The sequence below is a fragment of the Umbelopsis ramanniana genome (assembly GCF_025399195.1).
Source record: "Umbelopsis ramanniana AG unplaced genomic scaffold K450scaffold_46, whole genome shotgun sequence".
NCBI classification, from domain to species: Eukaryota; Fungi; Mucoromycota; class Umbelopsidomycetes; order Umbelopsidales; family Umbelopsidaceae; genus Umbelopsis; species Umbelopsis ramanniana.
Window position 1 is genome coordinate 73,233 of NW_026252132.1, and position 26,063 is coordinate 99,295.

At 42.8% G+C, this 26,063-nt stretch overlaps 11 protein-coding genes across 11 annotated transcripts; 7 read left to right on the plus strand and 4 right to left on the minus strand.

The window, feature by feature from the left end:
* The first annotated feature begins 507 nt into the window (after positions 1 to 507).
* Positions 508 to 4,935, plus strand: K450DRAFT_250538 (uncharacterized protein). The gene is made up of 12 exons (XM_051590579.1): positions 508 to 612; positions 765 to 877; positions 954 to 1,140; positions 1,209 to 1,861; positions 1,940 to 2,584; positions 2,647 to 2,810; positions 2,888 to 3,197; positions 3,279 to 3,449; positions 3,525 to 3,878; positions 3,993 to 4,231; positions 4,319 to 4,526; positions 4,634 to 4,935. The coding sequence occupies exons 2-12, from the start codon at positions 788 to 790 to the stop codon at positions 4,670 to 4,672; spliced, it is 3,060 nt and encodes a 1,019-aa protein (XP_051442729.1). The 5' UTR covers positions 508 to 612; positions 765 to 787; the 3' UTR covers positions 4,673 to 4,935.
* Positions 4,936 to 5,880: 945 nt separating this feature from the next.
* Positions 5,881 to 6,968, plus strand: K450DRAFT_250544 (uncharacterized protein). The gene is made up of 2 exons (XM_051590580.1): positions 5,881 to 6,355; positions 6,440 to 6,968. Exons 1-2 carry the CDS (start codon positions 5,983 to 5,985, stop codon positions 6,835 to 6,837), a joined length of 771 nt encoding a protein of 256 aa, XP_051442730.1. The 5' UTR covers positions 5,881 to 5,982; the 3' UTR covers positions 6,838 to 6,968.
* A 414-nt stretch (positions 6,969 to 7,382) lies between these two features.
* On the plus strand, positions 7,383 to 8,438 carry K450DRAFT_96266 (uncharacterized protein). The gene is made up of 2 exons (XM_051593843.1): positions 7,383 to 7,924; positions 7,999 to 8,438. The coding sequence occupies exons 1-2, from the start codon at positions 7,451 to 7,453 to the stop codon at positions 8,392 to 8,394; spliced, it is 870 nt and encodes a 289-aa protein (XP_051442731.1). The 5' UTR covers positions 7,383 to 7,450; the 3' UTR covers positions 8,395 to 8,438.
* An 11-nt stretch (positions 8,439 to 8,449) lies between these two features.
* Positions 8,450 to 10,232, plus strand: K450DRAFT_250548 (uncharacterized protein). The gene is made up of 5 exons (XM_051590581.1): positions 8,450 to 8,553; positions 8,637 to 8,703; positions 8,778 to 9,383; positions 9,454 to 9,585; positions 9,667 to 10,232. Exons 3-5 carry the CDS (start codon positions 8,904 to 8,906, stop codon positions 10,126 to 10,128), a joined length of 1,074 nt encoding a protein of 357 aa, XP_051442732.1. The 5' UTR covers positions 8,450 to 8,553; positions 8,637 to 8,703; positions 8,778 to 8,903; the 3' UTR covers positions 10,129 to 10,232.
* Positions 10,233 to 10,538: 306 nt separating this feature from the next.
* Positions 10,539 to 12,169, minus strand: K450DRAFT_250554 (uncharacterized protein). Its single transcript, XM_051590582.1, has 7 exons — positions 12,095 to 12,169; positions 11,669 to 12,012; positions 11,533 to 11,590; positions 11,384 to 11,459; positions 11,237 to 11,304; positions 10,903 to 11,135; positions 10,539 to 10,819 (listed from the first exon to the last, which is right to left on the minus strand). Exons 1-7 carry the CDS (start codon positions 12,146 to 12,148, stop codon positions 10,558 to 10,560), a joined length of 1,095 nt encoding a protein of 364 aa, XP_051442733.1. The 5' UTR covers positions 12,149 to 12,169; the 3' UTR covers positions 10,539 to 10,557.
* A 10-nt stretch (positions 12,170 to 12,179) lies between these two features.
* On the minus strand, positions 12,180 to 13,400 carry K450DRAFT_250559 (uncharacterized protein). Its single transcript, XM_051590583.1, has 4 exons — positions 13,306 to 13,400; positions 12,964 to 13,219; positions 12,793 to 12,872; positions 12,180 to 12,694 (listed from the first exon to the last, which is right to left on the minus strand). The coding sequence occupies exons 1-4, from the start codon at positions 13,368 to 13,370 to the stop codon at positions 12,310 to 12,312; spliced, it is 786 nt and encodes a 261-aa protein (XP_051442734.1). The 5' UTR covers positions 13,371 to 13,400; the 3' UTR covers positions 12,180 to 12,309.
* Positions 13,401 to 15,222: 1,822 nt separating this feature from the next.
* Positions 15,223 to 16,735, minus strand: K450DRAFT_250561 (uncharacterized protein). The gene has a single exon (XM_051590584.1). It carries the CDS (start codon positions 16,649 to 16,651, stop codon positions 15,494 to 15,496), a length of 1,158 nt encoding a protein of 385 aa, XP_051442735.1. The 5' UTR covers positions 16,652 to 16,735; the 3' UTR covers positions 15,223 to 15,493.
* Positions 16,736 to 17,530: 795 nt separating this feature from the next.
* On the plus strand, positions 17,531 to 18,699 carry K450DRAFT_250566 (uncharacterized protein). The gene is made up of 5 exons (XM_051590585.1): positions 17,531 to 17,618; positions 17,684 to 17,803; positions 17,938 to 18,107; positions 18,180 to 18,308; positions 18,376 to 18,699. The coding sequence occupies exons 1-5, from the start codon at positions 17,576 to 17,578 to the stop codon at positions 18,481 to 18,483; spliced, it is 570 nt and encodes a 189-aa protein (XP_051442736.1). The 5' UTR covers positions 17,531 to 17,575; the 3' UTR covers positions 18,484 to 18,699.
* Positions 18,700 to 19,902: 1,203 nt separating this feature from the next.
* On the minus strand, positions 19,903 to 20,507 carry K450DRAFT_250575 (uncharacterized protein). Its single transcript, XM_051590586.1, has one exon. It carries the CDS (start codon positions 20,258 to 20,260, stop codon positions 20,066 to 20,068), a length of 195 nt encoding a protein of 64 aa, XP_051442737.1. The 5' UTR covers positions 20,261 to 20,507; the 3' UTR covers positions 19,903 to 20,065.
* Positions 20,508 to 21,540: 1,033 nt separating this feature from the next.
* On the plus strand, positions 21,541 to 23,643 carry K450DRAFT_250577 (uncharacterized protein). Its single transcript, XM_051590587.1, has one exon. It carries the CDS (start codon positions 21,736 to 21,738, stop codon positions 23,290 to 23,292), a length of 1,557 nt encoding a protein of 518 aa, XP_051442738.1. The 5' UTR covers positions 21,541 to 21,735; the 3' UTR covers positions 23,293 to 23,643.
* A 1,560-nt stretch (positions 23,644 to 25,203) lies between these two features.
* On the plus strand, positions 25,204 to 25,534 carry K450DRAFT_250579 (uncharacterized protein). Its single transcript, XM_051590588.1, has one exon. The coding sequence runs from the start codon at positions 25,328 to 25,330 to the stop codon at positions 25,502 to 25,504; it is 177 nt and encodes a 58-aa protein (XP_051442739.1). The 5' UTR covers positions 25,204 to 25,327; the 3' UTR covers positions 25,505 to 25,534.
* Positions 25,535 to 26,063: the final 529 nt, after the last annotated feature.

Here is a 26,063-nt window from a genome sequence, read left to right on the forward strand (position 1 = left end):
ATCCACCATGAAGATGATAAAGTCTAAGCTGGAGAGTTGCTCGTCTTGTTCATTTCGTGGAAGTTGCTCGCTCGTTTTACTAAAAGAAGCCAACCAATATTTTCCAATTATTATTTTGTAAGACTCGTTTCGTGTACAGAAATTTATTTTTGAGCAGACGCGTATTCCACATATATAAATCAGTAGCGAGAATCATTAATTGATACTCACATTTTTAAGTATAAACTATCATGGCGTATCAAAGCCTGCGCCAAAGTGCGTTTACCACAGCCAGTTGATCCTACCAACTACACAATTACAAGATTAGTTCTTCTGCAGCCCATAAAAGACAAATCAGTCCTCAATGAAGGCTCACCAAAACTTTACAATTCTTACGAGTCGATCGTAATGCTTTCATGTCGCGTCGTGATGTGGAGATTGCACTGCGCCAGTATACTGTGCCAAAGCTATAGCACACACGCTTCGAAAAACTTTTGACGTCACGTTTTTTTTTTTTTTTGATTTTGGCAAACCCAAGAATCCCCGTGGATGACGTCGCAAGCCAGCTTCAAAGTTGCATCCTACCAAAGGCACCTTTTGTGAAAGCACGCGGGCGAGCGGTCAACTTTTTTGGTGAGTGGGGGTTGGAAGCACTAGTCGCTTTTGCTATTGTCTCAACGATTGTACACTGGTGACCGATCGTATTTATCAATGAACCCTATGGACTGATCTTTTTTATGACACTTGACGTCTTGTCAACGCTGTCTATCCCGAAACCTCTTCAGTAATATTTTTTAGTGTGCCCACCATGAGCACTACGCCTAACGCAAGCGCGGCGGATGCTTTAGCTGCTCTGACAGCTGGGCTTACGGAAGAAAAGATCAACGCCATGCTGCAGGTAATTCGCCGTTGTATTATGCTGACCACACTTGCATCGTACATTGATCGGTCACTGAACTGTATTCACCGCATAGAGAGCTTCCTTCTTACAAAAGCAAGGTGCAAAAGAGGATGGAAGTAATGAATTCTCTCAGCTTATGTTGATTTTACGAAACTTGCAACAGCGGCAGTTAATGCACCAGCAACAACTTCAACAACAGCAGCAACAACAACAACAACAACAGGTTGCCCAGCAAAATACACCACGTCCACCAAATCAAAGTAATTGGTATTTCTCGTTTTCGTATAGTTTGCCCTTTCTGTTCTTCTGATCCTTTATTGTCCTTTAGCCACTCCACTTGGTCAACCTGCAGCGACATTTACACCAACACAGCTGTCAGCATTGAAACTCCAAATTCTGACTTTTAAGCTTATGTCGCAAAATGGTGCGATTCCTGGACGATTGAAAGAAATAACCTTATCACCTTCAAACATTGAAAAGCTGCTCGAGCCAAGAGAGACTTTGAGCCTGGATACCAAAATTATCGAAACTTCTTTGATGCAGAAAGATACGGCTGAACAGATGGTCAATAAAGATGGTCAGCAGCTTATGACACCATTTTTCACGCAACCCACCATCAAAGGGTCATCAATGGCTCAAGAAATATTTGAATTCAGTACTGGCCCTTATAACCTCATTAAGAAGCCATTTGCTTCTCATGCACATGCGTCACTTCAGCAACGACTGTTACTACCAGGCATTGCACCGTCTGGTCTGGATCCTGCATCTGTGCTATCTGAGCGTGAAATTCGATTGCAAACTCAAATTCAGAATAGAATCGCTCAACTGGAAGCTATAGCCATTACTGGACCTGATGGAGACGCACCTTTGGGCCAGCGCATGTATGAAAATTATGAGGAAACCGTGAAGAATGCTTCTGAAAGTGAACTACAAGCCATTTTGGAGCTGAAGTCACTAAAGATGTTGGATCAGCAAAAGAAGGTTGGTTGTTTTAAATCACTATTTTATCATCTGAGTAGCCAGGCATTTAATGCATTCATTTGATATAACTTTTCATAGTTGCGAGAGGAGATTGTAAAGGACATCAATCGAGCAAACCGATTTTCACATACTGATCGGGCAGAGTATCGTAGACTGAAGAAACAGTCGATGAAACAGGCACGCATGACGGAAAAGTTAGAGCGACAGCAACGTTTGCACCGTGAGAAGAGGGAGAAGCAGAAGCAGCTGGACTATTTGCAGACGATTTGCAATCATGGCCGTGATCTTGTTGCTTGGCATAAATCTCACGCCACTAAGCAAGGCAAATTGGGTCGAGCCGTCTTGCAATACCATAACCATGTCGACAAAGAGGAGCAAAAGCGAACGGACAGGTTGTCCAAAGAGCGTATTAAAGCCCTGAGAGAGGATAACGAAGAAGTTTACCTCAAACTGATTGATGAGACCAAGGACACTCGCTTGACACACTTGCTTCGGCAGACTGGTACTTATCTAGAATCACTTACAAGGGCTGTGGTGGATCAGCAAAAAGATTTCGTTCACGAGGAAGAGGAGCCCATGCTTGCCGATGATGAAAACGATGAAGACATGCAGTTCATCGATGCTCATGGCAAGAAAGTCGACTACTTCCAAATGGCTCATAAGATCAAAGAAAAGGTCACTCAGCCCAATATGCTCCTTGGTGGCACACTTAAAGAATATCAGGTAAAATAACGGTTAGAAAGAATCTACATCACTGCAACTTCTAACCTCTACATACCCGATAGATCAAAGGATTGCAGTGGATGGTATCACTCTATAACAATCGACTCAATGGTATTCTGGCTGATGAGATGGGTCTAGGTAAAACCATTCAAACCATCAGTCTCGTTACATATTTAATTGAGAAGAAGCAGCAAAATGGTCCTTTTTTGATTGTTGTTCCTCTTTCGTAAGTCCGAATCTTCACTATTCACAGTTACAAAAGCTTGCGGTCTAATGTCCTTTTTTTTTCAATTTGCTTAACAGGACACTCACAAACTGGAACCTTGAATTTGAAAAGTGGGCACCGTCCGTCATCAGGATTGTATATAAAGGCCCTCCTAGTGCTCGGAAACAAATTCAACAGCAAGAAATCAAGCATGGCAATTTCCAAGTTTTGTTGACGACGTTTGAATATGTGATCAAGGATAGACCTGCTTTGAGTAAAATAAGATGGAATTATATGATTATTGATGAAGGCCATCGTATCAAGAACACCAATTCAAAACTGACATCGGTGTTGCGACAATACTATCGTTCAAAATACCGCCTGATTCTTACAGGAACACCTCTACAGGTACGGAAAGACATTGTTTAGTTGTGTGGTGTGAGTCGTGGATACTCAGTCATAGTCAATAATTAATTTTTTGTTTCACAGAACAATTTGCCAGAATTATGGGCTTTGCTCAACTTCATTCTACCCAAGATATTTAACAGTGTAAAGAGTTTCGAAGAATGGTTTAACACGCCATTCTCAAGTCAAGGAGTTCAAGATAAGGTTGAGCTTAATGAAGAAGAGCAGCTGCTTATCATTAAGCGATTACACAAGGTAAAGTTTGGCTGACACATTAATAGCGACGGTGTATTTATTTGGTACCTGTGGGCTGACGCTTGGATTTTGCAGGTCCTCCGGCCGTTCTTACTCAGGCGTTTGAAGAAGGATGTCGAATCTGAGCTTCCGGATAAAATCGAACGCGTTATCAAGTGTAAATTATCGGCACTGCAAGCTAAGTTGTACGAGCAAATGCGACGAGACGGTATGCTTTACGGCGTTGGCGAAAAAGGACGGACCGGCATCAAAGGCTTGAACAATACCATTATGCAACTTCGAAAAATCTGCAACCACCCATTTGTATTTGAGGACGTTGAAAATGTCGTCAATCCCTCAAGGCTCAGCAACGATCTACTATACCGCGTCTCTGGAAAATTCGAATTACTCGATCGTATGCTGCCGAAACTGCAACAGACTGGGCATCGGGTGAGTCAATGATACTTTTTCAACTTTGATATGACTTAGCCTATATACATGTACACATCATGTTTCTACGGTGGAAATTTCGCATTAATTGTTTGCCATTATTTTACTCAACAGATCCTAATATTCTTTCAAATGACTCAAATCATGAACATTATGGAGGATCTGTTACATTATCGAGGGTTCCGTTATTTACGATTGGATGGCTCTACGAAAGCAGACGACCGATCACAGCTACTCCACTTATTCAACGCGCCTGAATCCCCTTATTTTGTGTTTTTGCTTAGTACCAGAGCTGGTGGGCTTGGTCTCAATTTGCAAAGTGCCGACACAGTTGTGATTTTTGATTCTGACTGGTAAGCACCTAAGCCTTGTGCATACTCTCCATTCACCCATTTCCATGTCCTCATACTATATGCTAAACATTGTCGTACTCATATTAGGAATCCACATCAAGATTTGCAAGCACAGGACCGAGCACATCGAATTGGCCAAACGAAGGAAGTCCGCATTTTTCGACTAATCACCGAAGATTCGGTGGAGGAGAGCATTTTAGCCCGTGCACAGTATAAGCTAGATATAGACGGCAAAGTTATCCAAGCTGGTAAATTCGATAATCGAAGTACTGAAGAAGATCGTGAAGCATTCTTGGTAAGTGAATAGTATTTTCTGCATGAATTCAAACCATCTTTTACTGAACCCATAGGTTCAATAGCGATCACTCCTCGAAAACAAAACTGAACAAGATGATGTCGAAGAAGAAGATGACGGTGTTGATGATGAAGAACTTAATCTGATCCTCAAGCGGTCAGATGACGAATATATCAGGTTCATGGAAATAGACAAGGAACGGGATCAACAAGAGTATGAGATGTGGCAAGCTCATGGTGGCCGTGGTAAACGACCTGAAAGACTCCTTCAGGAATACGAGCTTCCTGATGTGTATCGAATCGAAGAGCCTACTGACACTTCAATGGAAGAATTCGAGTTTGGTCGTGGACAACGATCCAAAGAGCATGTCCGTTATGATGATGGGCTGACGGAGAAACAATGGGTGAGGGTATGTAAACAACCATGCACACATGTGGTCTCAGCTGTTGTATATTTTAACATTCATGCTTTCTGTTGATGGTTATTTTTAACTCTAGGCGTTAGAGAAAGAACAAGATACCGAAGACATTTCCACAACTGCAAGTACACCTAAACGTCGCAAGCTAGATAAATCCTTATCGTCAACCTCCATATCCATTCCAAACCCAAATACATCCCCCTCTCCCGCTCCTACTCCCACTCCACCCACCACCGTCAATACTAATTCAAGCTCCAACTCCAGCTCTCAAATTCTCGATAATCTTAAATCTCAACTTGACAAAATCCAAAGAGACATAGCGGGCATCTCCAAGGATTCTTAGAACGTTTTTTTAAAAATATTTGCCGTAATTCTTTTCCCTTTTCCACTTTCTTGTTGATTTCTCCCAACTACCTATCGAGTACATCTCTTCATGTATAAAACACTCATTGGATTGAAAAGTCCATACCATAGCTAAAATGGGATTTATTTGTTGGGAGGTCCGTTATCGGAAAATAACTGGGAGAACAATGCGAATGGGCTTGAGGGCCGGACTTGTTAGCTTAGCAAAAAATCGCAGCAAGCTCTTTTGGCCTTATGGCAGCTCTGTATCACCACACGTGCACCATCCACGCATTGATGTTATATTCTCAAACCACTTTTTCTACATCACTTTATGCAGCAAACTTCCACTTTAAAATTCAATTCTGAAGATGTACACTCTCGATCGATTGTCTATGCAAGTCATAATTATGATCCCTTCGTGGCTTCTCGTTTGTATATTCGGAGAAACGTAGGCTGTCCAAACAGATTGCCATTGTCGGAGAGATGTACTAGAGTATCCAATCAGATTTCATTGTGCAGGCAGGTGTGCGAGACGAAGTTTTAAAACGGCAGCCCACTTTTTTTTTAAGATTTACTTTTAGTTTGTCTTGTCGTCTGCAGATTTACCTCTTGACATTGTTTTCATCTTTTGTTTATAAAGGCCGGCCTTTTCTATTCAAACACTCATCTACCTCCTATTGACTTGTTCGAAACATGTTATCAACGGAACACTCCAGCTTTTCATTACCCGTCGTACCACCAGCTGTATCAGAATGGCCTTCAAGAAACGGCAAACCAAGAGTAGACTTGAGTCAACTTCAGTTGCAGCTCTCCAATCTAGATGCTCAACACAGTGCTTCACTGGAGTGTACAGCAGCGGCTGACACGGAGACCCCCTTAGATAGGAGTTTTCCCACCAAGTCTGTACACAAAGGTGGTCGGAAGCAAGTTCGATTCACAGAGGAGGCACCCACCATCATCGTATATGAACAAGTTGACATCTTGGAAGGAGAAATTATCACCAATCACTGCAACCTTCGGCGACGCAATGTCGATCTCTCACCAGTAAAAAATGATAAATATGAAGGTAAGTTTGTGATTTCCATTGTCTCCTGATATCTGAAACAAATAGACGATGCGAAACTAACTCGATATTTTTAACTGGTTCCAGGTTCATTCTCCTCCATCCAGTCTTCCCCGCCTACACCTATTGCTCTACAAGGAGCCGACATTTCCATCCAACAGGAGAAAGAAATTGCATTATCATGTGTACAGCCGTTCGACATCAGTGTAGCTCATACTACTCTGCCAATTGCACAATCGTTGACCATTAATACCACTCGTTCTACACCTCTTCCTATTGAAACGGCGCCTTCAACACCACCATCGTGGTCTCCTAAGTTGGAAGCTTTGTCTCCCAGCCCTAGCAGCGATAGTGACAGTTCTTTCGACACCCCACTCACCCCCACGGCCTCCAATAGCTCAGCATTTTCGATGTCTGGCAAACGCATCTCCAAATTGCGAACTCTTCTATCCATTCGAAGACCCAAAGGACAACAGGCGTTTTAGAAGAATCAACAGGCGAGATATCCACTTTTTGGTTCTATCTCGCCAAACCAGCTTCGTCATTCCCCAACATATTTTGTACATAATCAGCCACCCTTACTTGGCTGACATCCAACCCTCATTACCAGCCTCACTCATAGTTTCAAAACAGCTGCAGAGCAATAGCAGGACTAATGCCCAAACTTTGATACATTTCAGTATTAGAATAACAAACCCTCCGCAAAATTGTATATATCCCATTCGCTTACTTGCTTGCCAATACACTTTAATTTTTCACTATCATACGGGAAGTAGGGAACAGTAGTAAAATAGAAAAGAGAAACATACAAGGAGGAAAAAGAGAAAAAATAATAATAACAGACATAAAATAAATTATGGTATTATGTCTTTCTGGCTTGGCAAAAGGCTTGCTATGGCTCTCGCCTTTGTTCCCGCTCTGTGCAACTGACCTGGATAGAGGGGTGTACGTTCGGATGACATTGCGAAGTATCCAACAACAAACAACCAGTTCGCATTTTTTCTCTCTTTCTTTCTCTCTCTCTCTCTCTCTCTCTTTACCTTCCTCTCTTTCCTTATCGCACTTTCTCTCTACTTCTTTTCTTTTAGTTAGTGACTTATGCTGGAAACCGATATGGCAATTACGCCAGATCTTATACCCTCCACTACACCCGACTCAATGCAAACCGGAAGTAGCCCACCTACTCGACAACCAAAGTTCATGTCCAAGGTTTCACAATTATTTAATCGTAAATCCACTCAAGCAGATGGAAAGCTGGCAAGCATCGATGATGAAGGAATTCAGACAACTACCATAACGGCAACTGAACAACAACAACAACAACAGAACTATCGCCGTCGTCGCACCAAATCCGGAAGTTCCAATGCAGATTCAGCCATCTCCAAGATTGATTCTATGTTTTCAGTGGAATCAAGGGTATCCTCGGAACATCCTGATTTCAATGCTATTGCTATTGAAAATAAGTTGGGCTCACGTACAGTTCATATCGGGGCGGTTCGTCAAACTCGAGGAGAAGGGTCCGGTTCTCAGCAAAGTGATCGGGATTTGAACGAGGCTTTTGAAAATTTAATGGTGAGCTAACACAAGGATATAATTTTTCTCATTATCGAGACGATGATCTTGATGTATTCTGCCTGTGTTTCTAGAAAGAATATGCTTTGCCGCCGAATTTGCGCCCGAGCTTGGAACATCTTACCAGGGAACAAAAGTCGACACTGTTAAGATCATCTCAGTTGGCGAGGAAGAGCAGTGCTTTATCCTTGACCGCACCTTTTGCAACACTACGGAAATCAAAGCAGCTCTTATTACCCGGAACGGTTAGAGACGCTCAGGGCCGTCATCAAGTTCAACGACGTCGGCCCACTCATGCTTACGCTACTCATGCTCGTGCGCCACAAGGCGTTGGTGCTCACATACTCAGTGGTAAAGCAAAGTCTCCACGATATTTTGCTGACCTTCTTATGCACTCTACTTGCCGAGATCTTGAACTGGCTGAGATCATGGATCTCCGAGTCTATCTTCGTAACGGTATAGCAAGGTAATTTGGAAACACTCCCCCCCCAAAAAAAAAATTACCACCCTCTCCACTCCTTACAACACTAACACCTGGATCACAATAGTTGGACCACCGAATTTCTTAAAGCTGGCGGCTATGATTCTCTAACAAGTACCCTGGCTCAAATCAAAAACATCGCAAAGAGGTAAATTAAATCGTCCTTAGCGTCCCTCCTAACTTTTCGTCATACCTAATCTAACTAACGTCTGTGCGTAATTCTACCCTTAGAACCCCTGAGGACGATAAGCTATTGCAGCAGCTAGTCAAATGCATCAAAGCACTAACCACGCATGAGGTAGGTAATCCTGTGTCAATTTATTCAAAGTATGACCACGAGTACTAACCAAACAATCGCCTCGTTCCCTGTAGCTCGGGATTCATAAATTGTTAGGAGACAAAGCCCCCTTGAAGATCATTAGAGATCTTCTGTTTTCTTCGTCGATCAACCCTAAACGCAGGTCGTTCTTTGTCTTTGAAATCAGTACTCGAGCTCTTATGCTCGATGTGCTGTGTACTTTGGCAAGTTTACAAACCCAAGGTCAGCCTGTTTACGTGCATGGCTACGACATTTTGCAGCAGCTGTTACTTGATACCCCTGAAGACCTAGCAATGCAAGCCCAGGAAGTGGATGAGAAGCCTGTTGCTCGCGCATCGCACTATCCATTTCCAATGACACTCAAGGAAGCTCAAGATCAGGAATGTACCGATCCATCCAGTTCACGTCCTCCGCGTTACTCGGCATGGATGCGGGAATTAGCATTTACAGTGGACAAAAGCATAGAGCCTATTACATTCTTATCACAAGTCTTGGATTATCGATTTGAGAGTGCTTTCAAGCAAATGAAAATTCAACCGGATGCTAAGAATGTCAATTGGAAGCAAGCTGTTAACGAACAAATCGCTAGTAATCCTGAATCTGCTACTGTTCAACCCGCCGGCTCTGTTATGGTGGATGAAGGTGTTGTTGATTATTTGGTAAGTAAGGGGCGGGGGCTGTGGTTCTGTGTGAAATGAGCCGCCCTTCTCATATTCGACTTGATTACAGATCACCCATTTACGCCTCATGTGTACTCTCATTACCACTCCACCCACCACCTATCGTGGTCTTTGGGACTCGTATTCACAAGAAGCTTTGCGTATGGAGTTGATGGAATCTGGGTTTGACAAGATTGCAAGGGTGAGCGCATAGCTGACTGTGTTTATTTTGCTGGATGAACTGTACATAACTAACCACACTTGCCTGTCCATGCTAATGCAGAGCCTGCAGTCCTGTCCGCATCCCACTCTGTATAGCACATACATCAAGTACCTACAGCCATTACTGCAACCATGGGCAACTTCCACTGCACGCCCTGAACATGAGCAGCCCTCTACCTCGAGAGAAGTGATGGTTGCTCCCAGTGAAGTTATTCCTCGTAATCACGAGTCAGAGGCTGAACTCAGTGATGATACTGTGGAAATGCCGGTCCGAAATGGCGCACAAGCACCGCTGTTTGGGCTTTCAACAAGTGACGAGACACTCTGGGATGATGATTTCTATGACATGGACGACGACGATGAGGTCATTGATGAAGATAGCTTCTTTGACGAACCGTTGGATGATGTCTTTCTCCAAGATGATTCCGACAGCTTCTCTGAAGAAGAAGAAGAGGACAGCAGTGAATCAATACCACGACCCCAAGCTCGGGAAACTTGGAAAACAAGTACGAAGCGAACTTGATCCCTCCCGCCCAAGTTAAAAAAAAAACAACAACAACAAAAGACACTTTTTATACCATATCTTTTTCTATGATCGGTTATCCCCCCAATTCTCCATATTGTATATATCCCATATTTTGTAACTTTTTCCTTGTTAATTATACAGTATTCCCCACTATGTGTTTCATTATTATTTACCGTTCATATATTGTCTCCTCCTCTTCACTCGTATGCTCTCTCACTATTATTTTTCTTTCTTCATACATTTGCGTTTGAAGTACCCGACGCTGTTCGCTAGTATCATTCACAACGTAGTAATGAAAACGAATCCACAACAGATAGTGAAAATCAGAGTTGACCATGGGTTTAGGTATGTAACAGTGTCCTTGTTTAGTAGCGGGTATGTAAAGTAATATGGGTGGAGGGGGAAAAGAAAGACGTAGTTCATTTGCTAATGACTATCGTCGTCGTCAGCTTGATCCGATTTTTCAGATGCTGACTCAAGGCCAGCGATAAGGGGGTCTTTCTCACTGCTCGCTTCAGTATATCCTCCTGCGCCTTCCTTGGCCACTGAATCAGCCCATTGACTGATTCGAGTCCAAAGGGTGTACCCAAACAACCTCCAAGCAACGGTAGCGAACGACAACTCGATGCATATAAACAGGGTAATGAAGACCATAGCGGTGATGATACGATGGTTGTACATATAGTACCTAAAGTGGAGGAGTCATTAAATAAATTTGACACAAGCAATGCCGATTTTGACACCCTAGTCCAAAGAGACAAGACTACGTACCGAAGGCCATGGAAATCCGCAACCATGTGTAGTTGCATGCTGTAGACTTGGAGGCGACTGTCCGACACGGACACAATGGCCTTGGTGACAGAATGGGACTGGTCCTCTACAAAATGCTCCATCATTGGAACAACTAAAGTCTGCGTCTCCTTAGCTAGACCGAGAAGGAGCGGAAGGGCTCTAGCAAATACAGCCAACGTTCGGTGAAGGGCGGACTGATAGCGTAGGATAGACTGAGAGTGGGGAAAGGAGGGTCCGTAAGTACCTTACCATTCGGTAGACACCAAGCTGTCCTGGAACCATCATACCCATCCACAAGAACACTCATACTTACAGGTCTGCTTGAAAATGCCACGGTCTTATCGTCGGCTGCTTTAAGATCGACTCTAACCATGAAATTACCTAGTCCACCATAAATGACGCCATCAGTATGACATTCTCCTCAACAGCATAACGATATCCAGCAACCGTGTAGCCTTACCGACGTCAAAGTTTATCTCTGAGCTAGGTACATGCATATGAATATCGACTCTGTATTGCTGCTCATGTCGCAGTGGCTGTAAGCGATGGAAAATTTTGTTACAATGCGCCAAGTCAAACTTCAACAATAGCTATGGTAGGACACTTTACCTTGGTATAAGTTCCTTTCTGTGTCAAATCAACCAAAGCCATAGGATTCATCCCTTTACTACAAAGAGAATCGAACTCGTATCAGACAAGGTCGTACTTCACGTGCAAACCTACCGTTTCCTCACGCATAACTTACTCATATTGCAGATAGACAGGTTCGATGTGGGCAGTCTTGGGAACGTGGGCCATGTAGAAGGCAATATAAGCCGAGCATGCCACACTGACAATCCAGGAAAGAGCGATGGTCAAAAAGGCGGTTCGGATAACGGTTCTTTGCACTCTTGGGGAGAAGATAATGGCAAAGAGTGGTCGGAGCAGCTGAAACACTTTGGCTACGATAGTGACTAGAAAAGGAGTGGGTGCATTCGAAGATTCAGTAAAAGGTGCGTCGGGATCGCCTCGCCGCATAAGGTCTTGTGTTGACGTTGTGGAGTATGTATCGTTTCCAATGTGATCAGGCACGACATGGAACTGGTCGGACTGCTGGGGCAAAGGGATTTCGAGAACCTTTTGTTACGCAAGGAAGGGTTTGAAATGGTTGCTTACAAGTGTATGAACCTACCTCAGCCAAAGCGCTAAGCTCATCTAGCTCTTCGTTGGTGAGATGCGCTTCCATTATGACGGGCAAACAAGAAACAAGGCGAGTGGGGGCACAAGCACTGCAATTATATCGGCTGGACATCGATTGCGAAGTCACAATCACATGCCAAGCAGCACAGGTTACTCATTTAGAATTGATTTTATTTACAAAGGAGTGGTTGAGGTTGGTATTTCAATCTAATAAACTAGATAACCACCGTCAACGACGATTTCAGAACCAGTCATGTAGGAGGCAGCGTCGGAAGCCAAGAAGACAACGGCACCACGGAGTTCCTTGGGATCTCCAATGCGCTTCATGGGAGTATGCTCGGCCCAAGCTTCGCCAAGTGCCTTGTTGTTATCAATGTACTTCTTGACCATATCAGTCATCATGTATCCAGGACTAATGGCGTTGACGCGGATCTTACGTGTTGCCCATTCAGCAGCCAGACACTTGGTCATCATGCCAACAGCAGCCTTGGAGGTATTGTAGACAACCTGGAATTGAGGACGGTTGACGATGGATGCGGAGATGGAGGATAAAGTGATGATAGATCCACCGTTGGGTTGCTTGAGCATGTGTCTAGATGAACAGAAAGAGAAATAGAACGACAACATATATATAGTAAGCACATGGTCGCGGATCCAAATAGACCTAGCCATAATACAAAAGCTTCCTACCTGGCAACAGCTTGAATAGTGTAGAAGCATCCGTTGACATTAACATCCATGACACGGTGCCAAACGTTGATATCCAAGTCCTATCCGAAAGAACAGTGAAAAAATGACGTTAATGTTTCACTCCAACTACGACCTGCAAGGTTTCCGCGATAAAATTTCCAACAATATTACCTCTGCCGCACCACCTTCAGAAACGCCAGCGTTGGCAACAAAGACATCTATTCTACCAAAATCGGCGTGGATCTTGTCAATGACTTCACGGACTTGGTCGACGTTGGTCAGTTCACATTTGTATGCTTTGACGGTCTTGTTAAACTGCTTGCCAATAGCGGCCGCTGTGTCATGGGTAGAGTCATTGGAGACGTACATCATAGCGACGTCGGCACCAGCTTCAGCAAGAGCCTTGCTCATCTCCAAACCAATACCACTTAAGAAAATATAACAGAGTCAACATCTGGCAATACTACAGGCTGGATCAAGCCTGCTTAATCAAAACGCAACGATGAAGCTTACCGAGCACCACCAGTGATGACAGCGATTTTGCCTTGAAGAGAAAACTCTGGGAGAGAAGTAGCCATAGTGTGATAAAATAGAAAAGAAGAGAAGAGAAAATTCGTTGGATTAGTCTTAATGCTACTTCCGGCCTTTTATAGGCGCATAACTTATTTTTTTTTTGTTTCATACTCTGACTTTTCGTTGAGTTGGATTTAAGCATGGAGGGTTACATAACGCGGCCCTGCTTTAAATTGTCCTATTGGAACTGGCGGATTGGCTTCCTCGGACCAATACAAACTATAAACTTCTCCATTTGGAGAAATGTTCCGCTGCTTCGCTACATCCAAAGTCCTGCATGTTATTTGAAGGCAGTGAGTGCACAGGAATGGCTCCATCGATAGTCGCGTGGGTCCCATGCAATAACTTCTGCACTAGCGGGAAACTATTTTTTTTCTGAGTTATGACAGAGACAAGAATATTGTTGTTTACCTGGGGGTTGATTGCCTGAGCAAATAAGCAGCTGGTGCGACACAAACTAACCCCTTCTTTGAACTTTGGATATTCTCACAGGGCATGAAGTGTATACCTCTTCCCTCAATTTGAACGTAAGTTAACATCAGTTCTAACCAGCGATCGGAGCGTAATCTCCTTCTTCAGCATATCTGATTTGTCGTCATGTCGACAACATTCGGAGATCAAAACTAGACGAACCCTGTATTTCTCTTTGACTGCGATGAATCCAAAATGGCACATACTGCGAAGGAGGCGCTCGACCCTGAATAAAAGTGGACAGTATGTAGATGATCAATTTGATGTTTCAACTGATATCAGAACTGTAGAAATTTTAATGATTTATATTATATGCAGAAACATCATCACGTTCGGATGGAGGTGATGGAAATATGCCAAACGACGTGTCAGAAGGCAAGTAACCAACCTATATATTGAGTATCTACTCTTGCTCTTGGCTATTAGTGTAAGGTATGATCAACATTTAATGCTATGTTTTCGCTGTTGCTGGTGGTGTAAGTTGATATGGATAAGTTGATGTATTTACATCTGGCAAAGCTTGCAATAGCCTGGATCTAGAGTCTCATTATACGTCGTGCCGCAGATGACCCTCACGTACTGTAGTTGTCGCGATGCGAAATAAATCAATGGCGTGAACAGCGAAGCATATATATTGAATGCTAGAGGCTCTTCAGTGAGGTGAACGTTGAAGCATCACGTCAAGTGCACGTAGATACGCGTTTATAATCACTGCTGCCTGATGGTGACATGCTGACGGTGGTGGTGTCAAAATCTAATAAGGAGTCATGACAATGAACAATAGCGTGAGATGATATTTATATAGATGTGATGTTGGTATGCTGCAGCAACATATCCGAATGATACGAAGCACATTTGTAAACTACAGGCAAAACGAGTGAAAAGAAAAAAAGAAAAGCGTGGTTCGAGAGAAAAGAGATCAACAAATAGAAAAGAAAACAATCAGTCACAAAGGCATTACTTGCGTTGGTACGAAGTTGTAGGAGGGTGAACAAAAGAATCACCTGGAAAGTAAAACCGCTTTTACAGAAGTTGCCACAGCTATTGGTTGGTGTTGGCTGATGTAGAGGAATTAACAGCTCGTCGACGGTAATGTGTAGTATATTTGTTCGCATTCTTGGGAGTAGGGTCGGCTTCAAAAACACTGCATGCCGTTAACATTTCATCGGCAGCTTGAAGAGCATCGGTAGCTGTATGTAGGAATTGCTTGCTATGAAATATCTTTTGTTGTTCTAGAAGCTCGGCAAATCGTAACGCCTTCTCCTTGAGTTTGTCAAACTTATCCTCTAGTCTCTGTTGCGCCAGTATTTGTTGCTGCGACGGATGATGATTTCGAGACTCAGACGAGTTGGTATTAGGAGAAACAAAAGGAGGGTGAGGATCCTTATGCGTTAGCGTTATGTAGCCAGCCATTTTCGACAGATCCACAATTACCGTCAACGCTCCAGCGCACTCGTAGCGATTGGAAGCCTTCGGGTGCTCTGGTTTTCGATGTTTTGCGGTGTCTGACCGTTGTGAACAATAGTATCGTAAAGTAGTGACCATCAGTGGATTTTTAGTAGACGCTCGTTTATCCTTAAGACTGTACGTGATTGAGCGGAATGTAAAATTAGTTTCTAGATTTTGAGATCAATATTGCATTAAAAAAAAGGGTACTTCACCTGAAATTGTATCCGGTTCCTTTAAGGACACGATCACAGACAGCTCTACCCAGTTGTGTGAAACCAGCTTCACTTCCCACCTCAGCTACTATAGGTGCCATGGCAATGGCAAACTGTTTTCGTTCGAAATTTTGACTTTGGTGTAGAGCTTCGACAAAAGCATCGGGAGAAAGAACTTCCAATGCTTGGTTGTGGGTATTCGATGGCATACTGAGGAGAGTTCCTCCTTGCGGTGTATTATTCTTTGGTCGTTTAGCTTCTCCTCGTGCGGCAATGTTAACAGATGACGACGGGTGAGGACGTTTCACCACTGAGTCTTGAACCATTGGCTGAGGTTGACGGATCCAATTGGAAGGTGGTTGTGATTGCGGCTGTTGCGGCTGCTGTTGCTGCTGCTGTTGTTGTTGCTGTTGTTGCTTCTGCTGCTGCTTCTGTCGATTTTGCTGCTGCTGCTGCTGTTGCTGGACAACATTTTGTGACGAAGTCAATTGTTGAGTCTGTATTTGACGGAGCTGAGGAGAACTCGGAATAGGTGATTGCTGAATGTGAGACTGAGATCTCAGTGGTGGAGGTTGCGGAGGTAGCATTTGAGTCTGCATTGGTGATAATGGTAACTGACTTTGGGGCATATGCGGTGATAATTGCGAAGGAAGTTGAGATCGAAGATGCTGGTATCCGGGTTGTACATGAGTAGGATACGGTAGTGGTTGTTGCTGTTGCTGCTGTTGAGAAGTAGTAGGTGGATTAGCATTGGTGGGCTGACGTTGTTGCTGTGTATTATAGTGACGTGAAGCCTGGTCATAGCGCTCCATGTCAGCCGCTCTTCGTCTTTGAACATCTTGTGATCTGCACAGACTGCAGAATCGATGTCGAATAGCTCCTGATGCTTCGAAGAATTCCCCAGCAGACCGCGCTCGCTGGCATCTTTCACAGTACATGGTTGGATGAGCATTCTGTATCATTTCCGCTTTGACTCCCACTGTAGTCGCGTCCCGTCCTGGGGGCGGCATACCCTGTGGGTGTTGAGATCCATTGGGGCTAGATTGGGGATGAAGCGGTTGAAAGGCATGTGGACTCAAAATGGTGGTTTGGCTAGGTAGGGTTGGACTTGGTATAGGGGGATATGCATTATACGCCGGAGGACCATGAGACATTGTGAACTTTGTCTCGATCAAATTGGTGTTAAGTAATTGTCAAGATTTTGGGGGAGGAGCCTTATGGGGGGTAGGTATCAGCGCAAAGAGGGGGGGAGGCGAACATCGGGGCAGAATCGAAATAGTCTGACGTCATCCTCGATACCTCTCTCCGGCCTCCTTATGGATCAAACCATTAAATAATAATAAAAATTTGCGAAGCCATGCATGGCATAAGCTGTTAATAGCAGAGAACCATCCATTCATTATCACGTTAATGCTATTTTTAATCAGTAGTGGAATTTAACTGTAGGTGTCCTTTGATTATATCTTTAGCAGCTGATCGGCTTTATAGCAGCCATGTGGCAGCAAAGCACAGTTGCTAACAGCGTTTGTCTGAAGCCTTTGCATGAAGGTTCGAAGACTGCCTCCTATGGTTCCAGAGAATATGGCTTATAGCATAAAACTATCTTCGGAAGCTGCTCCTTTGACGCCTAGGTTTGTCGAAATGCTTCCATGCAACTCTAACCGCCAGAACGCCTGGTCGCAGATCGCCTGCGCAGCTTTAATGGCCCACCTCATACTAAGTGGATATGGATGGTTTGCTCCAATATACCAAAATAATGATGAAAGATGACTGTGCAGTCAAGGTATTGAACTAATTTCTTTTGAAATATACTGAGCTTTATTCCAACATGGTCTCGTTCATCCAACCCTCGAACAATCAGGATTTGGACCCCAGCACCCCTCCCCCCCAAAGTTTTCAACTGTCCCCGCCAGCCCAGAAAATCTCAGCCAACAAAGAGTTCCAAAATGCTCAAGCTCCTGATGTCACCGTATGCCTATTGGTCATATGATTTTGGAGTGGCTTGAACGCTCAGAAGTCGACACTTGGTCGCCATTTGAACCCGTCTTTTGGCCTTTCATACTACTCGCCACGTCATAATGTTCATCTTGAACTGGTTCTATGATGTCCTGTCATCCCTTGGTATATTTCACTTGTTTTCGACTACATCATATGGCATCTTGGAATTTAACCCATTAGAACTATAGGACTTTTGAATAAGAACGCCAAAATCTTGTTCTTAGGACTTGATAACGCTGGCAAGACTACTCTCTTGCATATGCTTAAGAATGACCGTTTGGCCACTTTGCAACCCACCCTTCATCCTAGTAAGTTGAATGGCAACGGCGTTGCAGGACGATTTATAACAAATGGGTCCCGCATGTCAAAGATTACCCTACATTTATGCGTGTTATATGCTCCTTATCAACACTTGTTCTAATCTGATGATTGATTGCTACAGCATCCGAAGAGCTTTCAATTGGATCCATCAAATTCACCACTTATGATCTTGGCGGCCATCGACAAGCACGTCGTTTGTGGAGAGATTATTTCCCTGAAGTCAACGGCATCGTCTTCCTAGTTGATTGCGCTGATATTGAGAGATTGAACGAATCTAAGGCTGAATTGGATGTGAGTTCATGGACCGCAAATACGTGTAATGTTTACAAGCGCTTCCTACTAACGTTACCAACGTTTATCTAGGCTCTCCTTGCCATAGAACAATTGTCTACTGTTCCTTTCCTTGTCTTGGGTAACAAGATTGACGACCCCAATGCTGTTAGTGAAGAAGTTCTTCGACAACAGCTTGGTCTTTACCAAACCACTGGCAAGGTAAATGAATCACTTTTGGAATGGGTTTGCTGTCGAATACCTCTTTAACACTCGTTTGTACCTGCAGGGCAAGGTTCCTCTCAAGGATATCCGCCCGATCGAAGTTTTCATGTGCTCAGTGGTGATGAGACAGGGTTATGGTGATGGTTTCCGTTGGTTGTCGCAATATGTATAGAAAGCAGCTGTGATCATGATTCATATACTTTTTCTTCATAAAAATTTCTACACTTTTTTTGCCGTATCATATTGGGATTTTGCATGGTTTTGCCGTTCCCAACCACAACTTTCCAGTAATCCTTCCATCTACCTCCCATTTCTTTTGATTAGACTGGGAGTTGATGAAATACAGAATTATAAAGACTACACAATACTAAGTTTGTTTATTCTGGAATGAAAATCTACATGTACATTTTATGCTCTTCTGAAACCCTATTCGAATGTCAAGCAAGCACAAAGCGGGAGCTGGGTATATGTCCAATGCCAGAACCCAACAACTCAAAATCATCATAAGATTGAATTCGAAGGAATTGACGTACTTTAATTGAAGAACGGCAATCGCTTCTCTCTCCTTGAAGCGCAATAAGCTATGATACACTCTGGCTGACCGCCATCTTGACTCAATCACACAGTGCGTAGTGTGATTCATCCAAGTAATTTTGAGTTGAGTAACCTCCTATATGAAGCAAAAGATTCTGCTTTTTAACAGCGGTTCATCCATAAGAATATCTCCATAAGGTCGTCAGTTTATCCAAATAGGGCATGTTTATTCGATTGCCGAAAGTGCAGCACTGTCTCTGTTTTTTCATATCGGCGCCAGGTTTAAAACCATCGACGATGATCGTAGCCGCGAACTATCCCTTACTACAGCTCAGACATTATCGGAAAGTGTCTAATGAATCAAATTAGGAAACTCTAATAGAAGGACCAAATCAGTATTGTTTGGGGCAAAGTTCTTTAGATTATAAAAGTTCATTGAATTATAGATCGTAAGATTCATTGATGTAGAGATTATCATTGACGAACAAAGGGAAGAGTGATGTATGTTCAAATGAGAAAGACAGACTACTGACTTCGTCAAGCTAGACTATCTCATTGATTGTATGAATTTGCTATTGACTTAGATAGGCAGATGTGCATATTCGAAAGAAAAGACTGTATATTGAAAGATAACTTGTTAATTTATGGCAAAGGTCAACATTTTTGATACGAAGCTTAAACTTGTATGATGCCAAGGCAGATTATTTCTCAAAGGACTGTATTTTATGTACTAGATTTACCGCAGTAAGATGTGTGTATAAGCGATGAAAGGGACCGATCCCTTAGAATGCATAAATTTCATCATACCAAAAAATCTAGTCTCCAGTAAATGAAGATGATTTATTTTGTTCAAAATGGTCATTGTCGTCTCTAATATGGCAACCTTGGTATACATAATCAGATAAGCGATAATCTTCAATAGCAGTTGAACATAGCTTACTCCTGATAGGCTATGTTGGAAGCCATTTCACCAGCCTCCATGCATTGCGTGACCTTTTCCCCTGCATGTGATTCATGACTGACCAGCACCGAATTCTCGCCAAGGGTCCTTTGTGAACATCGGAGAATACAGAGATCCGTATTTTCGATTTAGATACTCTATACTGCCGTCATCTTCTTGATCGTTCTCAGCAGGAGCATGATATGGGTCTGGATTCTGGATACGACAAGAGTGAATAACATGAAAGAAAAAGTTTTACTTTTGGTTACGAATGTGAACATCACACTGATGATAATGTAAAAAGTGGCAGCCTTACAGATTGAAATCGCGAGTGAGAATGGCCACGGAAGCCTCCTCGACCTCTTGATCTACCACGGAAGCCTCCTCCTCTCCCTCTACCACCACGATTCTGAAAGTCCATTGGGGCAGTAGGGTTTGGTGAAAAAGTTAAAGAGGTCGATTTCAAAGAGCGCATGTCTTAGGGCATCGGCGTGCTTGGTTTGGTTTGCATGTGGGGGTTTAGGAAATGAGCTCTAGTTGTTAAAGAAAAATTCTCAAAGCCAAGCTCAATTCCATAACACTGGGGCCTTTGCTGTTGCTTGCATAACATGCTCTAAACACATGGCTGAACCCACATTTTTTAATGCGTTGGTTTAAAGTTGTTCACGGTGAACTCATGTAGTTTAATTTGGACAGTCTAGTTGCCGTCGATGCAAATATCGTCCAGTTTGTCGATAAGGAAGTACTGACTGTGTCACAAAGTCCGGTTAGAATCGGCGAAGTGCCGTATGGTGGAACAAAAAGTAGCCTGATTTTTGCACATCTTAGATCAATCTTTCGCTTCGATGCATTTGACTTTATTTGCAATGCATTTGTAAACATGTTATCGGTTTTTTCTGCTAAAATTGTTTAATTTATGACTCAGCGAAACAGATTATGGCAGCTGGGCATAACAGTACCCATGGTTTTACCAGTACCGACGTTAAAAGCTCTCCACAATTATGAGTGCAAAAAGGAAAAAAGAAAAAAAAAAAAATTGGGTTCGATGGCAAGCAAGCACAGTTTTTACAAATCCGATATGAACTACATGCCCAGTGCGACGGAATCCATCCGTTGTATACTAATCCAAAAGACGGAAATTGCTATGGGTTTATTGGAATGAACCCATGAGACAAAGTCACACCTGAATTGTCTAATTTGGATAGCAAACGGCTTTGGCCGCCTACTCCGATCGCCATCGATGCACCGCTGTAGTGATACCTAGTTCTTTGGGCAATGAAATCCAGTAGTATCTCTAACTATTCATAGTTGTAAGGTGCGACATAAAACAGTCCAAAAACCTTCGAACCACCATTTTCATTTGGCGATCGATGTAATCAACCACGTCAATACGAACATTACCATATCAGAACTGCTCACGGACAAACTATGCTGCGACTCATTATTATACCGGCAGCCCGCCATACCAAGCCTTCAAATTGTAAACTGAAGTCGATTTCTACTAAGACCTTTACTATTGACAGAAATGAAACCGCCAAATAATGGCTGTATAACTTTTTTGGTAATGAAATCGAGCTTTAGAAAAATAGAATTTTCTTACATGAGTTGAACCAACGTTTTAAAGCTCTCTAGGAAGCAACATGTATTTGAATTGTAACTTGGCAGTGGTTTTGAAACGAAACGGTAAGAACATTCGATGAGCAGTTGTTTCGTATGCTGCACAAAATCGAGCATTACTTAAAATGGCAAGATCCAAAAAATGTATCGATCGAGCGTTTAACCCATACCCACACCACAATCGACCATCGGACAAATCGCTCGATTCAAGGATATTTATAAAGAAGTTAAAAATCAATTTCCATTCTTCTACTTGCTTCTTTTTCATAGCAACTTTTCTTTTTGTTTTTTAAAATCCAAACCTACAAACAACAATCTTCGTTTGGAGCTGCTATGATGACCGTCGTCAACGTTGGTCTATCAGACGTACCTATGAAACGCCTTCCCTACGATACCGGAAGCCAGTATACCTGCAAAGCCTTGAATAATACTGCACATTCGTCGTTTGCTACAGTTGACAATCTTTCTACAATTGACGAAGGACTCATCCTAGCCTCTGACGCCTTGACTTGTCCTTCATGTTCAAGACTGTTGAATCATCCGATTACGTTGTCGTGCGGTTTCTCTGTCTGCATATCATGTATGCCAAAGTTTGACCCTGCGACAGTAGAAAACTTCGACTGTCCAGTACGGGAATGCGCAGAAAAATCCCATCTGTTTGGTGAATTAAAGGTCGATGTTACGATCCATAAACTTTCACAATTAATTGCCGTTGAAATGGCAGACAAGCGACTACTTTCGATTTTTCAACCATCTGTAGAACCAAGTATGCATGCGACAATGCCAGAACAGTATCACCATCAGCGCACTCCCAGCATTTCAAATTCTTCTGGTTCCAGCCCGCTTTCTTTGGATCACAGTAGAGATTCTGATGACAGCTCGGAAGCATGTATATCGGATATAGAAATCCAGTCCTCGTCATGGAGGGATAACATGCTCAACGAACTCGAATGCCAAGTGTGCTATTGTTTACTCAACGAGCCACTCACTATACCTTGTGGACATACCTTTTGCAAAGCATGCCTGCTACGATTTGCAGACCACAGCAACGTCTGTGCAATCTGCAGATGCCATTTACCCATTGCACGCGCATTGCAAACCCACCCTTCAAACTCTACATTATCTTATTTAATTTCAACAATATTTCCTTTCGAACAGATGGAACGACAAGAAACGCTCAAAAAAGAGGAAGAGCAAGCGTCCTCATATACCCCAATTTTCGTATGCTCGATCGGCTTCCCCACCATACCTTGCTACTTGCACATATTCGAGCCTCGTTATCGTCTCATGATCCGACGTTGCACTGCACCTGGTGCGTCAAGGGCATTCGGTATGTGCATGGGACTTCCAGGCAAAACATTCTCTGACATCGGCACTATGATGAAGATAGAAGGTGTAGAGCAATTGAATGATGGTCGCTATCTGGTCAAGACAGTCGGATTATATAGATTCCGAATCAAAAGGCACGGAGTTCGTGATGGATACCATACCGCTCAAGTCGAACCGTTCGACGATGAGGAGGACGACGAGGACTTGAAGGATTGGGACAATGAGGAAGTAGATGATGTAACTCAAATGGACTCACCCAGTACGGACGCTATGGTTCGAGAAGCAAGGAACTTTGGTAGATTACTCCAACGTTCCAATGTGCCTTGGATATTGCAAAGGATTATACGAACAAACAGCCGAATGCCTTCTGATGCTAGCTCCCTCAGCTGGTGGATGGCTGCTACTATACCCATAGATGATCAAGAAAAGCATGCAATTTTGGAACTTACAAACCCTCATGACCGTCTAAAACTTATAAGTGAATGGATCAAACAGGTCAAGAAACAATGGTGGTTCCAACCTTTGATTCAAGGCACTCGAATGCCGCTTCCATCATCCTAGTTCAACTCGTTACGTTTCTCATGCATGGTTCATAACATAATCCCTTATGAAACCATGACCATGCTATGATGAAATCGGAACTGCTCAAATTTTTGTACTTTTACCTAGATAGCCTGCACTAGTTTCTTTCGACAGCTTGAAATTAAAATATATCCTCCAACTGTTTTGTATTCTCTTCAATTGCCTAACCTATCGGGACTTTTTGAATGCTCGACAATACTTTCACCCTGGCCAGTCTAACGAAGCATACATCAGCATAAGACCCTGTTTTGTTTCTGACCCGCAATCTTAGGTGCATCGATATATTATTTTACTCCCTCTGCAAGCATCCCCATATGTCTAATTGAGGGCGATTTTTTAATATTCCCAAATGGAAAATACCCTTGTGTTGAACTGAACCCATTCCATATCCTACATGATGATACATTCCGCTGGGTGTAAGTAGATTCGTTTGACATCTTTGTTACTGTCCCGCTGGTCATGTGGATGTGCATAGAAGAACGTAGAAGAACCGGTGTAGGTTGATGTGGCCAAATTGTTTTTGTTTACAGTTTTTTTGTAACCCGTTCGTCGTCAAACGTCCCACATCGGTGTTCGATCTTGGAAGAGCGATTTGAACCACCACCTAACATGCCTGTAAAATCATATCGCATTATTGTCTGCATAATTTCACTAGCCTTCTAATTTCGAAAGCCATCTTATGAAGATCAACTCGACCACAGCAACGCGGGCACTCAATTTTTCTACGTTCAGCTTAAATAATAATCCGTGCCTTGAATTGCTAAAGTTCAGCGCCATAGAACTATGATCGTAGAAAACGTGTGGATCGGCCTTGAAATCGGCGGCGCCTTGTCCACAAAACATTGTTAAAATATCGTACTGCGTCGTCATTGGCATGAAAGGCGTACAAACTACTCAATCACACTTGCTGCAATATCCCATTTTGAGTTGGTAGTAAAAACCTGAAAGTCTGAGGCCAATGCAAACGTCAAAATTAAACAATCTTTTCTCGATGGCCCCTTAATTTTGGCGGCCGCCGAAGACGGTATAGAAGAAAAAAAAATTTACATCGTCGTAACACGATTCGATTTGTTAAACCATCCCTTCATTTGTGAATTCAATCTCCAAACAAACATTTACGGTTTTTTGACGCGAATGAAATCAATTACTGCATGTTGAGGGTGAATGGCTTTGTTCCGTTTTTCTTTCCTGCGTTGGCATAAGTTTATTCGGAAAATCTTTTTTCATGGATTGTCATTTCGCTATGCAAGAGGTACAAATTCTCATGCTGTTGATATTTAGACTTGATAGTCTGTAGCTCTTTCACTTTCTCAAGCCTACTGCCTATTTTGACTCGTTCCGTTCATCCACCATGAACATCTAGTATTTATTTTGATCTACTTGTGGTCTGCTGAGTGTTTCGATTATCTGAGTAAATTGATACCGTGGAAAACGCTGGAAAATCCCAAAACCTATATCGAGCTTCATATCGATTTAGTGAGAGTGCGAGTAAAGTGAGACCAGTAAAAACAAATGTGCCTGTCAATCTGACAATGTTCACCAAGCTAGTTTGCAGTGATGTTCTCGTGTCAAGACTAGCTGGTTTATACTGTAATATCGCTCTATCATGTACCATGAGGTTTTTAACTACCATGGGATGAGCTTTCATGGTGCAGAGTATTATAACAACGTCATGAAGCGCATCCCTTTTAATATTTTCCCAATAACTTGCCTTCGACAGACGAAGACAGGGAGTCCACATGAAGCCCAGCAGACGATGTCGTGGGTACTTTTGATGCACAAATGCTCATTTTAATTAGAGATAAGTAAACCCCATTTCTCATCCAGGTAGTATAGCCCTAAGGAAAGGTGAAAGTATGCCAAATCGTTGTAGTCATGTTACTGGTAACATGTTCTGTATTAAGGGAACTGGGCTATTTATTTTCTTTCTCTACCGTTGTATTCAAATGAAATTTGTCCTGCTAGTTCCGAATACTGTTTGGCGACAGAAGCTTTTAGATGCGTAGGCTTTGCTATGAGCGATTTACTTCCTATTTTAGCGTCTAGAGTAGTACCACAAACGGGAATGAGTTTCTATGCGGTTTTGTTGATTTTCCACTGCTATTTCCACACTCGCTTGTTTCGTTCATCGTTAGCTGAACAGGAAGCAGTAAACTCGGCCCGTCCTACGTTTTACCTCCGACGCTACTAGCATTCACAGAGCGCATGATTAAACCTATTTTTCGCATGTTAATGTTTGTGTCTTTCTATACGTTGACATGATAAGGTAAGGTATTACAGACCATTTTGTGTAAGCTATTTCCCAGTTCGGCATAACATGCCATCGTTGTTGTTTATCCATGTAACCTTATTCCATACCATAGATGCTAGCTTACGAGTTTGAATGCTACTGTCGTATTGAAAGGCACGGCGGTTTTGGATATCAGAAACTTTATCAACATTCCTTTTTTTCCTCTTAACTAATATTTATAGTCTGAGGTGGTTGACGAAAGCACTAAGGTTTCTACTGAAAGCCTCGATGTCTCGAACTACACTGCATCGCCGCGAAACGATAAATCAGCAATTAGTTGCGGATATTCAGGCACCATCCATATTTCCGGCTTATCTTCTTGTAAAAGAAAAAAAGGAGGTCAGCATCTCTGTATTTCGATCAAAGTGGGTTGCCTGAAGGAAATACTCGGCGATGTCACGTTAATTACTTCAGCTATTCTGTTGCAAAGATATGTGTAAATTTGTCGGGTTTGGTGTAG